This window comes from Eleutherodactylus coqui, chromosome 7, assembly GCF_035609145.1.
Source record: "Eleutherodactylus coqui strain aEleCoq1 chromosome 7, aEleCoq1.hap1, whole genome shotgun sequence".
Classification (NCBI taxonomy): domain Eukaryota; kingdom Metazoa; phylum Chordata; class Amphibia; order Anura; family Eleutherodactylidae; genus Eleutherodactylus; species Eleutherodactylus coqui.
This window is the reverse complement of record NC_089843.1, coordinates 60815834-60833343: the sequence shown is the minus strand read 5'-3', so window position 1 is coordinate 60833343 and position 17510 is coordinate 60815834. Positions and strand designations below refer to the sequence as shown.

The window sequence follows — 17510 nt, the reverse complement described above, 5'->3', positions numbered from 1 at the left end:
AAAGATGATGGTGGGTATTATAGAAGATTCTTGATTTAGCACTACTATCTATTCCCTTAATACTGTTGAATGGGGAGCCCTTTTTTGACTTTGCTATGAGGCCCCATGGATTCTAGTTACACTCCTATCTGTTTTTATGCATTATTCTTATTTTTCAGGTTCCTATCCTAGATTATCATTGAGTTTTCGTCTTAAAAGAAACATCGGCTACTTCATTCTCCAGACATACATGCCTTCTACACTGATTACTATTCTGTCCTGGGTATCTTTCTGGATCAACTATGATGCATCAGCTGCAAGAGTTGCTTTAGGTAATTTTATATGAGTCCATACACAAGTTTGTGGATGCAGCAGTCATTTGATAATCACAAATAAACCTGCTTAGAAACTTCACTGTGCTTCTGAAAAGACAGTCCAAATATGCAAATACGGAAATTACACAAGCTAACAACTTCACTGGGCATAAAAGAGAAAAGACTAATACTCACATGAAATGCTCAGGGAAGTTTCAGCTTGTCTGAAGCCTCTGAAGACACATTTGATTAGGTAATTTCACACTAGATAACCAATTTATTAGAGGCACCCATCCAATAGTGTGTTGGACATCCTTTGGCCTTCAAAACCGCAGCTATTCATTGTGGTATAGATTCCATTAGGTCTTGAAATCATTCTGCAGGAATATTGGCCCATGTGGACAGGAAGCTTCTTGTAGTTGCCACAAATTAGATGGAGGTGCTCACATATGCTGATCAGCTGACAAGAAGGGGTCATGGATGCATGTTGCTTGTACCAAATTCTGACCCTTCATCAGCGTGGTGCAACAGAAATCTGGATTCATCTGACTAAGTGATGTCTTTCCACTGCTCTGGGATCCACATTTTCTGTTCTTTTGCCCACTGGAGTCTTGCCTTTCTATTTCTCTTGAACAATAATGGCACTTGATCTGATTGTCTTCTGTTATAGCTCATCTGTGCTAAGGATCAACAAGTTGTACCTTACATTATTTGGACACCAGTGTTGTATTTGACTGCAATTCGCTTGATTGTGCACCGACTGTTCATCAGTGTTCAATTACTTTTGGTAGGATAGTGTAGTAAATAGTTGAATCACTTATCATAAAACTTGACTCAGAGTTCTCTTATAAAGATTCAATGTTATTGACTCATTAAACAGAAATAAAGATAAACTGACTTTAAACTAGAACTTTTCACGAACGCACTTTGGGCTACAGAATATCTGAATTTGCCATACATTGTAAAGAATGACTTCAAACTTGTCTTACAGGAATCACCACTGTGCTGACAATGACTACTATCAGTACACATCTCAGAGAGACCCTACCAAAGATCCCTTACGTCAAAGCTATAGACATCTATTTGATGGGATGTTTTGTATTTGTATTCTTGGCATTGCTGGAATACGCTTTTGTGAATTACATCTTCTTTGGAAAAGGTCCTCAACTTCAGAAGAAAGCAGCAGAGAAAGCAGAGAAAGCATCTAATGAAAAAAACAAACTGGAAATGAATAAAGTTCAGGTAAGAGGAAATGATGCATCTATTCAATAAGATGTTATAACCATCTTATATTATGATTATGAAGAACGGCTTCAGAATACGTAAGGTTTAACATTAGCTGTGTATCGGAAGTAATTGGCAAAGCACCACCATTCCGAGTGTATTGTGTATTCCCAAATTCATTGTTTTCCTATGTTTCTTTACCTTTGTATCTGCACCTGTATGCACCTTTTTATATTTATCTCGGGATCTATTCAGTGGTGTTTTTGAACACATTTGTTCCACTTAGAACATTTAAGATAAGTGTTTTCTGCAGGTGCATCTTTGGTTTTTCATTTCTTTTATTCCTGCTATTAGATTGTGTAGGTGTACAGTCTTCTGAGATTATGATTGTTAATGTTTCTTTTGTATTCTTATGGCAGTCAGCTTCTTCCGATCTACACAGCCTATTAGCAGGGTGATAGGACTAGTGATGAGCAAACTTTTGAAAAGTTTGGTTCTGTTGGTTCACCGAACATTTGCAAAAAGTTTGGTTGAGTCTGAATTAGTTCGAACCAAACCAGAAGATCACCAGAACCCCTAAAACTGGCATGTAACACTGCCAAAGAGCCATATCCACCCTGTAAAACACTCTGAGAGTGTTATACAAGGCTTTTCTGGCTCTTAGACAGTGTTATACACCAGTGTTCAGGACTAGTGTTAAGCGAACTGAACTAGTAGAACCCTGTTTCGGGTAGAACCTTCCTAAAATCTCAGTTCGGGTTTGTGCCAAACTGAACTATTAGCAAAGTTCAACCTGAAACAGAGTTCTACTGGTTCATTTCACTCAACTCTAGATAGGACATGAAAAATTACAGAACACAGAAACTGGACTACAAAACCATTGAAGTGTCTTTAAAAGGGTTGTCTGAAAGAGACAATCTATTTTCCTCATAGAGAAAGGTCTTCCTATATGGGGCTCCTCTATTAAACATAGTGCAAATGGGCAGAAAACTGTTCTTGCTATGGCTCAGACAGCTTAGCATTATACAGGGTGCTTTACTGAAAGTTAAACCCTTTTTTTCACATCGTAATTTATATGGCCATGTGAACAGTCAAAAACAGAAATTTGGGCCACAACAAACCTACAATAAATCCACAAAAACACTGCATCCCATAAAAATCGGTGTGTTGTGCACATTGTCCCGCTGACGCATGATTGGCCCTATCTCCTTCAATGACCTTCAACACTGAACATTACCTGAGAATATTCATAGAATTTGTAAACCAGCTGGATTATGAGGAGCTACAAAATGTTTATGTCCACTAAGATGGGGTGACTTGTCACATGACCAACCAGAGCATGGCAAAAATTAATTCTGCTTCGGAGACAGGATCATCTTGAATGGTCTGTGGCCACCAAGATCACTGGACCACACATAGGCAGACTTTTTTTCTGTGGAGCCACTTAAAAAGTAAAGTCTTTGCCAATAAATCCTGCTCCGTTGCTGCACTGTAGAATAACATTAGACATGAAATTGCACAATCATTGTGGGTATGTTGAGGCACTTTCAATAACATGGAGAGCTGGGTCCAGAAATGCTTGGAGGTCAGCAGTGGCCACTTCCAACATCTATGACAACTCTGAGCTCACCAAGAACTATGGTAGGTCTCAGTTTTCATTCTTGTGAGATATCATTGTACCAAACAAAAATATAGCAAAATTGCTAGGTTGAACTTTGAGTGAAACACCCTGTGTTACACACAGTAGTTGTCTATTCATTTGTATGGCTGGCGAACATTTCTTACCCCAGCAACATCAGTTCTTTGATGATTCGTGGGCAAGATTAATTTGAAAATGCTATTAACTTCCCCTTTAAATGTTAGGTGTTTGGTCGTACTTGGAAAACGTCTTTGAGCTGAATTCCTAACAAACATCATATATTAGATTATAGAATCTTTCCAGAAAAGTGATTGCTCATTGACTGTCTTCAGGAGCTTGTCTGCAAGAGCTTGAAATTGCTAAATTCCTCTGACAAGCAAACCAAAAATATTATAAAACAAAGTTAGTGCTTAATTGTCAATTCTCCAGACCAAATCAGTAGAAGAGCATTGCAATGGCGGACTGGCCTGATCCCTCACTAGGAAGTGTACATTTAGGCTAGGACTACACAGCCACGCTGGCTGTGACAGTGGTCGACCAACCAAAGATCACTGTATGTAGCACTGCGACATTGTACTGCCATTCAAAAATCCAACCAAAGTGACTGTCATGATCGCAAAGCACTGCAACAATATGTGACCAGCACTGATCTCCAGTGCAATGCCAGTACAATGTTGCAGGGCTACACAGCCTATTTTGATCACACGACCCCATCACAATCAATGTGTTCAAACCAAACATGATGATTTAGCCATTTTTGTTTTTATGCTATTAATATATTTTCACTCTTAGGCCTCATGTCCACGGGGAAAATCGGGCCCGCTACGGATTCTCCATGGAGAATCTGCAGCGGGTCCCTCCTGCCCCGCGGGCATGAGGGCTGAAAATAAGAATAAATGAGAATAAACTTACCTCCCATCCGCTCCGTTTCTTCTCTTCGCGGCGGCGTCATCTTCTCTCGTCGCGGCCGGATCTGCTTTCTTCGGCCCGGCGGATGTGCATGATGACGTCGGTGACGTGCCCCGCGCATGCGCCGGGCCGAAGCAAAATGATCCGGCCGCGACTGAGAGAAGATGGCGCGGCGCCAAAGAGAAGAAACGGAGCGGGTGAGTAAAATATGATTATGGAGCATGGTCCAGATTTTTTCATGCTCCATTTTTTTTTAAATCACTTTTATTGACGATCCGCGGGTATTTATCTACCCGCGGGTGGTCAATGCATCCCTATGGGGTGCGGATCCGCGCGCGGGAGAAGAGTTAAAATCCGCTGCGGATTTTAATTCTTATTTTCCCCGTGGACATGAGGCCTAAGTTTCACAGAACATCTTGGTTTCACTTAGTATGACAAACAAAGCTGGAGTGCCTTAAAAGATTTTGACCTACCCAACTCATGTTTTTAACATAAAAGCAGTCTCCTTTCATTCCTTTGTTCCAAGCATAATCCAGGCTGTAACATTTTCATAAGACAGAAATAAGGAAATATACCCACCTTTTCCCATAAAGGGGTGGTTTGGGGAGAAAAGAAACTCACTCTATCTCTGCATCTAACAGAAAAGGGGACTGGCTAGTTAGAGAAATGAGCCAGTTAGCTATCCCCTTGCAGTGATATCATCAACAATAAGAGAAAGGAGGAAAAATTCATACCATATGACTCAGTGTTAGCAGTGGAGGTTTGGTTGATTAAGTTTTTCTTTCCCTGGATAACTCCTTTAACCCCTTCCCCCTATGTGACATGTATGTATGTCAGAGGTGTAGGGTGGGTATAAAGTGGGCTCAGGAGTAAAGGTCGCTGCATACCCGGTGGATGCTGGCTGTTTCTGACAGCTGACACCCACTGCAAATAGTCACGAGATAGCTCCAGTTGCAGCTGTTTGACAACCTACATGCTCAGTCAACCCTGTTCTCCCTCCAAATCACCATCACCGCCATAGTGAGACCACAGGGTGCCAATGATTTTCAAGACCACAGGGTGGGCCTTGTAAAAGTCTACAGGGCTGCTATGTATTCAAATATATTAAGTCCTGCTTATGAATACAATATACTGCAATACTGACGTATTGCAGTATGTTGTAGAAGTGATCAAATGATGGCAAGTCCCATTGGGGACTAAATCATAACGATAAACTGAAGTGAAATATAATTAAAATGTAAAATTATTAAAAATGTAAAAAAAACATTGCTCATTTTTCCACAAAACAATAAAAAATAAACATAATTGTCACCGCTGTATACAAAAATCCCAAACTATGAAAGTATCACACTATTTATCTCAAAAAGCAAAAATACATAATGCCAGAATAGCATTTTTCTGGTCACCTTATTTCCGAATAAAAATTGAATGTAAAGTAGTCAAAGAGTCACGTGTGCAAAAATGGTAGCAATAAAAATTACAGTTTGCCCCACACATGAGCCCTCAACATACAAATAAAAAACTTATGGGGGTCTGAATTTTTATTAAAAGATAATTTTAATTTTTTAAAAGTAGTAACATATAAAAGACTCTATAAACATAGTATCAAGATAATGGTACTGACCCATAGAATGTAGTTAATACGTCATTCCTCCTGCATCATGGACACCGCAAAATACCCCCCAAAATGACTTATTTGCGTTTTTTCCCATTATATCCAGTTAAAAAATAAATAAAGTTTTTCATTCAAAAATGCAACTTGTCCTGCAAACATCAAGCACTCATACGGCTATGTCGATGGGAAAATGAAAAAGTTAAAGCTCTTTTAACACGCGGATGAAAAAAACAAAAAACTGAAAAATAGTTGGTAGTTAACGGATTAAAGTTAATTCTGTCAAAGTATAATTCAATCAACAGTAATAAACTCCTCCATTTACAAGTCCCGGGCTGATGCAAGTGATGGCTGGAATTAATTACTGCTATAAGCAAGGTGAGGGATGCACAAAGTTAAATATGTAAGAGTAGAAGTGTTCACCAATTAGAACACCCAATACACTAAGAGGTAACCCGAGGTATTTGTAGAGCCAGCAGTCTGATAAGAGACGTCTGAAGACTATTATAATACAATGTCTTATTGCTTTCATCAAAAAAAATTTCCAATGTTTTATCCACTTATGGCTCATTCACATCAGCATTCAGGAGTTCCATTTCCTGCTCCGTTCAGAAAATGGTACTCACTACTGAATCTAACAGTCTTATGATGGAACCAAATGCCGCCAAATGGACCCCCATTGACCATAATAGGGTCCATTCGATTGTCGTCTGCAGTCCCTCATTTTGCTCGAATTTACAGGACGAAATAGTGCAGCTTACTGCACTATTTTGTCCTGTTTTCTAGTGGAAATCAGTGATTGTAGTTCTGAATGGAACCTCCGATGCCTATGTGAACTAGATCTTACAGTAATTTATAGGCCATGAGTGGAATATTTGACAGTAATTACCATGTTTCCATACTAGACATGGCAATGTGCTCCAGTCAATGACAGAAGCACAAAACGGTCCCTCAGTAACACGTTTCTGCAGTTCTCTTATAATTCAGTACTTCTTGCACCCAAAGTTGCCTTAGATTTTGCAGTTTTTACTGCCTGACCCTATTCTGTAAATTCAAGCTCCAACACATTGTCCTACCATTCATCTCTATTATTTTTCTGCTGACTATTTTAAAATCAATGTAGTATTTATTAGACAAAATATCACCTTAACCTTCTCGCGATGTTCTTCCTGCCAAGAAAATAGCAGGGTACCAGGAAATATGACACTACTTTTCTCTGTTTTGTAATAGTTCAGTTCTCTGACTTATAATCTAAATGTTCACAGTGAAGAAATCAATAAATATATAAGCAGCAAAAAGAACATTTTTTCATACAAATGTTAAAGTAAAAAAAGACAAACCTGAGAGAACTGGGAATTATAGAAACAATAAATATAGGAGATTCACACAAAAAATATCCCAGCATTTCCACCCTTTATCTCCAGCTTTCCTTGGATCCTATCTTGTCCTTGTAGAGTTAATGCAATTAGTGCAATTAATTAATGAGAAGTATATAAAGAATTCCACATGTCCCATGAAATCAAGCATTTCTCTCTTCCTCCTTATTTCACAATCTTGTGTCTGGCTGAGACAATTGGATGCCGGAGCCGCCTAACCATACCCCTCTGATTAGCCCTGCCCATGCTTAAGCCCCACCCCTGAGCTGTCTGCAAGCCAAAAATGGAAGACATCATAAGAAAATAAACCAATGTTTTCTATGAAAGATTTCTACAAGACTGTCTGAGAAGCTTCAGAAAATACTGCAAACATGATCATTCAATAGTCAACCAAATTATCTAGCTTTACAGTAGTACACATATTCAATAAAAGTAAGTGAACCTATGCTTACAGTGTTGCTGTTGTGACCTCATTGAGAAGCAAAGACTTCAACAGATGTGTATCATAACTACTGATATAATTGGAGTAACTATATTGTCATCATCAATACTTTGTCAGTGCATTGGTGTTGGGGGTTTACTTTGCACTAATGCCCTTCTTAGAGCCTGTCTATTTACAGGTGATAGGTGACAATGTTGTACAAATCCAGCATCATTATAAAATCTCATCCTATGTTATACCTACACTATGCAATCAAGGTTGAAAAGCTATAATTTTTGGTATTGCCATATTTGCAATTGATTGTTTCGACTAAATGTAGAGACAGTTGTTATGCTTAAATAACGCTTACACCAATAGAAAACAGTCTTTTGGAAGCAAGAAAGGCACAGGGCTTGCATTACCACACCAAACTAGTGAGAGCAACGGCTCTTACAGTAAAAGCTCAGCTCAATTCTCCTCTATGCAATGACTTCCAGTCAAGTTGATGCTAGGTCAGTGGCCCTAACTTTCGAAGACATGATGACCATAGTCCATAGACCATAGTCCCAACTGATGTGGCCCTTAGTTGTTGCAGAGTCACTTCCTGGTCACAGTCCTCTTCCCAACCTGTCTGCTGCACTTCTATTCCACTGCTACTCCAGAAAAGTGGATGCTGTGTACATAGAGACTAGAGGAAAGATGTTTGCCCCAGACGCATAGCTCGGCTGTCTGAGGCCAGGGGGACATCATGTGGGAAAGAGTCACTCACCGCTTCTGGAGCATATTTGGCCTCACTGGCTGTCACGGGCCTTGGACTTACGGAGATTGGGAATCGCTATGTGAATGTGCACCCACAGGGCTTTCTCAGACCACACCCTTGCTTTTTTGCATCTGACAGAAGAAAACACTCCATTTTGCCATACAGATAGTAGGGAACTTTATTAACAAGAACATAAGAGTCTTCTCTCAGAAATGGGAACTTGACCGGTCAGCATCTCAGTGACATGGACAGTCCAGGCACTTGTGGTACTTTTTGCACTCCGATGGCATGCAGAGTTCACTCCCGGCTTCTCAATGGCATTGCTCAGCTCAGAGAAAGAAGGCATAGCGGCACCAACCAACACCGTAGAACCAACTCAGTTCCAGCCCCTGAGAGCACAAAGCATAAATAACATAAGATTATATAAAAACTAAACAGTAGATCTTCTAAGACTGATATGGTCACCTCTCTTACAGCTGGACAACTCTTCCACTGGGAAGGTGCATGCAGCAAGGGTACCTCCAATACTGCTGCATCACAGCTACTCCTCACTGCTCGCTCACACCTGCTATACAACCTTGGCAAGAAAACTATCCCTTCAATATAGATTCACCACATGTCCATGTGAGCAACATGGCATACACATGCCGTTGTGTTCTCACGCTGGTTGAGGCCAATAACCATAAGGTTCTCCATCAGTCATCAGTTCTGGAGCTGTTACTCCTCACCGCCATAATGGGTAGAGCATGGTTGACTAACACACCAAAGAACCACTGCACTCTACAACATAAAATTAGTCCATGGATGCATTAAATATTACGACAGGTGGAATACACAGTAAAACACCAGATTTGTATAATGAACTTCACCTGTAAAGAAAATAGAGCAATACATAAAATAAGAACACCAGTTCCATATTTCCCTGGGGGACTCTTTCACACTTTACAGAAGTGACCTTCAGATTTAGCAGTTAGTAGATCATTAGCAACTTTAGCAAGTGTGGTGTCAGTGAAATGGTTCAGTCAGAATCCAAACTCTAAATGATGTGATTTAAAAAGGAAGAGAGACTGTTACACAGTTGAGAGTGTATATATATATATATACTGTATTGTTCAAACAGGTTGGATGAGAACTGGAGAAGTGACACAAGACAGTATCCTACAAGGGCAGCTATGAAAACAGAGGAAAAGTTAGAAGTGAGATGACAAGAAATGGGATCAAGAGGGTAGGATCAAGAGGGTAGGATGGAAGCAAATGAGGACAGAGAGTGCTTGCTCTGTTAATGAAGTGCAACTTAATAAAGGAACCAGCAGAGGAGTCTTAGCTGGTAGACAGGAGATATTAGCAAAGGGGCAATAGTATCCAATGCTGAAGTTATTAAGAGATAAAACAGCTGTTTAATTCTAAGTATATTGAACCCAGCATTTAAACTTAACAAGAAAAATAAATGAATTTAGAAGATTTTTATGCCTCTATTCACTTGAAGATCACGGTTATAGAAATTGGCTTTATTTTAAAATCTGTACCTAGAAAAAGTGGCCAACAATTATTTTCTACTGAACATCTTAACAGGTGTTGTGCCAAGTTGTAAAATATCCACAGGATAGGAGATAACTTTATGATCATGGGGGTCAGGTGGCTGGGACCCCAATCGTAACAGGAATCTGATCAGTCCCCAAATAAATGGAGCAAAAGTCATGCCGGCATCAGCATTCCATTCATTTCAATGACAGTGACGGAGATTACAAAAGAACTTGAACTCAGTAAATTCTGTGGCTGTTATTGTAATGAGCCAGGGTAGGAAAGTCTGATGTCACAGTGGCAAATGTCCTACCCCAACGTGGCTAAACTACAGTGAAACAGTGGGGCACTTGGTGTTACTGGCTGGTCTCTGTCCCTTGGGATGGTGCTCTAGTGTAGTGCTGCAGAAAAGAAGAGTCCAAGGAAGCACGTGGGATGAACAGAAAAACTTACTTGCTTATTGCGCATCAGATGATGATGAGGTAATATCCAAGCAGTCCACTTTTACAATGTCCAGATCCAGAGGTGGTGGCTTGAAGTACACTACCTAAGTGTTACGGTATACTACCCGTGATACGCCAGCCCAGGTGCCCTAGTTCTCACCCACAACCCCTGTCCCTGCCTGCTTGCCTCCACTCCTGGCTAACCCCAGGCAGGCAACTGGGCGCGGTCCCTACTCTAACTAGGGACTGAAAAAGGGATGCTGGCGTACCTGGATGGAAACGGTAGAATACCGATAGAAAAGGCAGATGTAAATAACCAACACGAACAATACTAAGAAGAACTTAGGCAGATGGAAAAACTTGGCGGATAATAGCAAGGTATAGCAAACAAGCTGACAGAAGCAGGAGACCAACAGAGGCAGACTAGCTAGCACACTGAGGGAAACCAATAACTGTCAGTGATTGCAAGTCTCTGCCCGACCTTTAAACAAAAGCCTTCGCCCAGGGGTGGAGAGAGGGAGACAGCCAACTCCCAACAGAACAAAATAAAAGGGAGCTCGTGCACAGCAGCTGCACTCACAGGTGCACGCGCGCCCGGCGAAGGGACAAAAGGTTTCAATAATGACTTATGAAAAACCCTATGAACCCTCCATGCAGCTGGCAAATCAAGTTCATAAGCAAGCGGGTTCACTACACAAGTGATGACAAAGGGACCCACATAACACGGCGCCAGTTTCAAAGAAGGAACCTTCAATTTGAGATTTCTAGAAGACAAATATACCTTCTGTCCCATCCTGTAAGGTTCAGATGCTGACAGACTCCTCCCACTACGCAACTGCATACAAGTCCCCGTTGCTTCCAGGTTCTTCCGTACTTCTTTCCATACCCCCTGGAGCACATCTGTGGTGACGTCAGCTGTAGGACAGGCAGAGGGAGTAGAAATAGCTGTAAGGAAGCGAGGATGCTGACCATATACGCAAAGGAATAGAGATACCCCAGTGGAAGAACAAGTACGGTTGTTTAGTACAAACTCTGCCAACAGCAAGAATTCTGCCCACTGATGAGCCTTTTCGCTAGCACACAACCGTAAATATTGCACTAAATCCTGGTTCTACTGCTCAGTCTGACCATTAGTTTGTGAGTGGAATGCTGACGAGAAGGAAAGCGACGTTCCAAGGTTTCTACAGAAGGCTCACCAAAATTGCGCAACAAACTGAACACCGCGATCAGATACGATGTTCTCGGGAACCCCATGTAGACGAATGATTTCTTTTACAAAAATCTTAGAAAATTCTATCACAGAAGGCAGCTTCTTTAACGCCACGAAATGTGCCATTTTTGAGAAACGGTCTACAACTAGGATAGTGGTGAACTTCTGAGACTCAGGTAGATCGATGATAAAATCTACCGATTAATGTGACCACGGACAAGAAGGCACTGGTAACGGTCTTAAAGGCCCCTTCGGAGGACGACGACAACTTTTACAGAGTGCACAGACAGAGCATCCCTTAACAAAGTCGCGGATCTCCCGAGACATGCCTGGCCACAAAGATCCAGAGTCCCCTGAACCCCCAGATGGCCTGCAAGAACAGATGAATGAGACTCTTCAATGACTCTAAGATGCAAGGTCTCTGGCACAAACCATCTGCCCCCGGCACCCCCAAGGGAGCGCCCTGCTTACAATTTTGTAAATGAGGAACAAGATCAGATTCTACAGCTGCCACCTCCACCCCAGGTGCCAGGATATTCTCGGGAGACAAGGTAGATCGATGATAAAATCTACCGATTAATGTGACCACGGACAAGAAGGCACTGGTAACGGTCTTAAAGGCCCCTTCGGAGGACGACGACGACTTTTACAGAGTGCACAGACAGAGCATCCCTTAACAAAGTCGCGGATCTCCCGAGACATGCCTGGCCACAAAGATCCAGAGTCCCCTGAACCCCCAGATGGCCTGCAAGAACAGATGAATGAGACTCTTCAATGACTCTAAGATGCAAGGTCTCTGGCACAAACCATCTGCCCCCGGCACCCCCAAGGGAGCGCCCTGCTTACAATTTTGTAAATGAGGAACAAGATCAGATTCTACAGCTGCCACCTCCACCCCAGGTGCCAGGATATTCTCGGGAGACACTGTCTCACTTTCTGGTGAACCGAAACTCTGTGAGAGAGCATCTGCCTTCACGTTCTTCTCCCCTGGAATATATGTAATGATGAGGTTAAACATGGCGAAAAACAACGGCCACCTGGCCTGATAAGCTGTGAGCCTCTTAGCATTGGTGATCTCACCAATACCAAGTTTTTATGATCAGTATACATGGTAATGGGATGCCTTGCCCCCTCAAGATGGTGACGCCACTCTTCTAGAGACCACTTAATCGCCAATAACTCACGATTACCCACGTCGTAGTTATGTTCCGCCGAACTGAACTTCCACGAGAGGAACGCACATGGACTATACCCAGATCTCCCGCTGACTTCCTGAGACAATACAGCCCCCGCTCCCATCTCAGACGCAATGACCTCAATGAAGAACGGTCGCCGCGCATCAGGCTGTACTAGCACCGGGGCAGCAGTAAACACCCTTTTGAGATGACTAAAAGCCTCTAGGGCCTCTGGCGGCCATCTTACCAAGTCGGCACCCTTCTTGGTAAGATCGGTCAGGGGTTGAGCAATAACAGAATAATTCTTAATGAATTTACGGTAAAAATTTGCGAAACCTAAAAACTGCTGGAGAGCTTTCAGGTTATCTGGTCTGACCCATTGGGAGATTGCCGCCACTTTATCAGACTCCATTTGAATCTCCGTGGGTGAAATCACATAACCAAGGAAAGACACTTGTTTAGTACCAAAAATGCATTTCTCCAACTTGACAAAAAGTTGGTACTCACGCAAATGGGTCAGAACCAACCTCAGGTGCCGCACATGTGAATCCCAGTCTGGGGAGTACACCAGAATGTCATCGAGATATATGACCAAAAATACCCCCAGGAAGTCGTGGAAGACCGCGTTCATAAATCCCTGGAACACCGCGGGGGCATTACAAAGTCCAAAGGGCATGACTAGACATTCAAAATGTCTGAACGAGGTGTTGAACGTGGTCTTCCACTCATCTCCCTTTTGGATGCAAATTAAATTGTATGCCCCCCTTAAGTTCAATTCAATAAATCAGGAATCAGGGGCAAGGAACACTGGTTCTTCACAGTAATTGTATTCTAAGCCCGATAATCCACACAAGGCCTCAATATCCCATCCTTCTTCTCTACAAAGAAGAGACCTGCCCCTGCAGGGGACCTGGACGGCCTGATATGTCGTTTGGCCAGAGGTTCTGGGATATAGGACTTAAGGGCTTAGTGCTCACTCGCAGACAAATTGAAAATGGCTCCCGTACGGATTGAACTGTGGGGGATCAAATCAATACCCCAGTCCTACTCCCTATGGGGAGGCAAAGTGTCAGACAGTTTCTTGGAAAATACATCATGAAAATCAGACAAATACTCAGGAATAAGAATGGTATCTGCTGAACACACAGATGTAGTAGCTAAGTGACTATGACAGGACAACCCCCAATGTGTCAATTCCCAAGTGGACCAATCAAATCGGGGATTGTGCAGTGCCAACCAGGGCATACCAAGCACTACATCAACAGACATCCTTTCTATTACTAAAAACAACAGATTCTCAAAATGGAGAACACCCACGGTGAACTGTAAAATGGGAGTCCTCCATTGTACAACACCTGCCGACAGAGGGGTAGAATCAATACTAGTGAAGCGAATGGGAATCTTTAACGCCAAGAATTCAGTCATCAGAGGTTTGACAAAACTTAAACTAATCAAATTGGCAGCAGCACCCGAATCAATAAAAGCTTGACCGGACTGAATGAAATTCTGGAAGCCAATCTGACAAGGCACCAACAACTTAGGGAGTACCTGTGATCCTAGGCAATCCTCCCAAAAATCGCCTAGGATCTGAAGTTTTCCGCTGGTTCGGACTGATGTTGTAGACGCTTCTGAGGACAGGTTGCTACACGATGTCTGGCTTTCCCACAATAGAAGCAGAGACCATGAGTCATCCGAAACCATCGCCGTTCCTCGGGACTTAGCTGGTCCACTTCCATAGGCTCGGCACCTGAAGTTGGCATGGGAGAAGTGGGAGTGAGTCTGCTGGATTCCCTAGCCTTACAGGCCTGAAGTTCCTCTTTTCTAGATATCAGCCTCCTGTCAGCTTTGACCGCCAATTCCATCGAATCATTAAGTGTCACGGGAGTGGGATGAGAAATGAGTAGATCCTTGACAGCGTCAGACAGAACCAACAAAAACACATCTTTAAGGGCGCTATCGTTCCAAGAGGTGTCACCTGCATACTGTCTAAATTTAGAGCAATAGTCCTCTACCCACTGCTTTCTCTGACGTAGAGACATGAGATGAGATACCGCCAACCCAGCACGGTCCGGCTCATCAAAAATACCTCCAAGTTCCTGAAAAAACAAATCAACTGACTTCAGGCAAGCCGAACTCTCCGGAAAGGAGTAGGCCTATGTCTGGGGGGACCCCGAAGTAAGGACATAATCAATCCAACTTTCTGGGATTCTGAGCCGGATGAGCGGGACCGCATCCGAAAATACAATCTACATGCCTGCTGAAAAACAAAGAACTTGCTCCTCTCCCCTGAAAATTCTTCAGGAAGGGGACACTTGGGCTCGGGAATAGAAGGGCAAGCCGGGGGGACACGCCCCAACCGCGGGACCGCGCACACCGCCGCCTCGGGAGGACCAGCAACTACCACATGGTAACAGTAAGATCTTATTAGACTTGGGACAAGTCTTGCAACTAGTACTTGGCACCTTTCTCTTCAAATCCTTGGAATCGAGAAAATAGCTCATGCTTCTGTTCCCTACCAGCTATTTGCATGCTTGTTATTAGACATAGCGTGCTCTCCTCTGAAGTTTCTGGAAGTACAAAATAATATTTAGAAACTTTTGGATCCTCCCAAAAGCATAGCGTTGATTGGCTGAGAGGTTAGACAAGCACTGAGTAATACTGAGTAACTGGATATCCTCTAAACTGATTTCTACTATCTTCCAACCACCAGCTCCAGTACTTTAATGCAGCCTGTACAGCAAGATAAGAATAAAACCAGTATGATATATCACATCAATAAAAGCACACATTTTTAGAACACATAACCTCCTTTCCCAGAACTGGCTTAGCACTTAGCAGTGAGCATTCTGGGTCACTACATCATTAAAGTGAATGGAGCAGTGGTGCGTCTGCATAACCTCTGCTCCATTCACTCAGCAACAAACTAGACCTCAGTCCTCAGAATCAGTTGGATCCCCGCCAATCATAAAGTTATTCCCTATCCCGTGGATAAGAGATAACTTTATTTACCGCAACCCTTTTAAAGTCTGGGCTCTTTTGAACTGGTGACCTATCCTCTGGATATACCATCAGTACAGATAGTCCCCTACTTGCGAACAGGTTCCGTTCCAGGAACCAGTTCGCAAGTACATTTGTTCGTATGTCAAAACAAATGGTTGTATGGAAGGGATCACGGGTGGATCCTGCTCCATACAACGTCAGGTGCGGGCTGTTCTTACAGCGGACACCCGGCAGCAGTTCTGACAAGCCGCGCTGCTAATCGGAACTGTTAACACTTTAAATGCCGCTGTCAGAATAGACAGTGGTATTTAAAGCGTCCCATAAAGGGTCCCATATGGCATTCCGCGATAAGATCATGGGACGCTGTGCAGTTGCTAGGCAGCCGGGGGCCTTCTGAAAGGCAGCCAAAGGGCAGAAGGCTTCTGGATAGGCAGCCAGAGGGCAGAAGGCTTCCGGCTGCCTAGCAACCGCACAGCGTCCCGCAATCTTGCCGGACAGGCTTGATAGAAGCCTGTCTAGTCCCTGCACAGTATGATGTAATGCAATAGCATTACATCATACTGTGCAGGACAGATTGTTTGTAACTTGCGAAGTTTGTAACTCGAACGTACGCAAGTTGGGGACTATCTGTACTTGATGGAAGGAGGTCCACCACTTGGGGCTCCTGTCCATCAGCTCATCATCTGCCCACCATCATTAGCAGATAGGAGAGAATGTGGGAGTGCTGGCTTTACTCCCATTTAAATCAATAGGAGAATAGAAGCGCTGCACTACTATTCCACTTCCTGCTTCAGTTACTGACATCCTGCCCTAGACAGGAAGTGTAATAGCAGTGCAGCGTTCCCACTGATTTCAATGGGAGTGAAGCCCATGCTCCCACCTCCTCCCCTATCTGCTGATGACAATATCATCAGTTAAAAAGACACCTGACTACTCCTTTAAAGGAGACCTACTAGATGTAATATGCACACCAGTATGCAAAACTTTGACATTACTACTAAAGAAGTATATTTTTTTGAATCGAGGTCCAAGAAATTATATTCCTTAATAATTTATTTCATATAAGTGGTCTATTCATTAAACTGTGCATACATCATAGAAGCCTTCATGTTCAGCCTTTCCAGCTTTGGAGTTGTTTAGCATTTCTCAACTTCTGTAATTCTTTTAAGGGGTGCAAATGACTGCAATGGTCAATTTACGTAGGCTGATTATCAGGCCTAAAAGTTCCTATGAACAATCATTTGCCAGACAATTGGTCCTTGTAAAGGAAAAAAAGATTAGCCAATGAACAAGTAAACATTTGTTCCTCAGCTGATCATTCAGTTTCATCTAGAATAGAAATGCTTGATGATTGGTGGTACATCTTCCCATGTGAACAGAAAAATGTACAGCCGGCCTATGTGAATAAACAATCATAGTAAGAAAATCGTTCATTCTTGGACACTGTAAAAGAAAATGAATTGAGCGCTGATCAATGTTGCACCAATCAAGGTTGATCCACTGGGGATGACATACCATTGCAAAATAGAGACATGGCCTCTACAGTTTATTGTTTCTTGAGCAGTGCGCATACATTTTGAGCAGTATACACACCCATACAATTATATTGGTTAAGGCCCATTTAGACGGGACGAATGTTGGGCAAACGATGCCCGACACTCGTCCCCGCACATACAAGCTCTCGTGCTGCTGCACAGGAGATTGTATCACTGTCTCACAGTGAGGCAGCTGGAGGAGATTTCTCTCCTCGCTCTCCCCTGCCCCTCTCCATTGACTTAACATAGCGTCCATTCAATACTGAACAGCTGCCATTTACACTGAACGATCATTGTTCAGCTCATCATCCATCATTATCATGCTGCATAAACGATGGGTGATGAGCTGACCGATGATCGTTCAGTGTAAATAGCAGCCGTTTAGTATTGAA

General features: G+C 42.7%; 1 protein-coding gene across 4 annotated transcripts in view; it reads left to right on the top strand.

Annotated features, from left to right (window-relative positions):
• GABRB1 (gamma-aminobutyric acid type A receptor subunit beta1) overlaps positions 1-17510 on the top strand; it is a 545263-nt gene that overhangs the window by 526360 nt on the left and 1393 nt on the right. For 3 of the 4 annotated variants that reach the window (XM_066573122.1, XM_066573121.1, XM_066573123.1), the window contains 2 exons: positions 159-311; positions 1285-1529. In XM_066573122.1, coding sequence (XP_066429219.1) covers positions 159-311; positions 1285-1529 — 398 coding nt within the window. Of the gene's footprint in view, positions 1-158; positions 312-1284; positions 1536-17510 lie in introns of all 4 variants that reach the window. The other variant, XM_066573124.1, reaches the window with a different exon arrangement.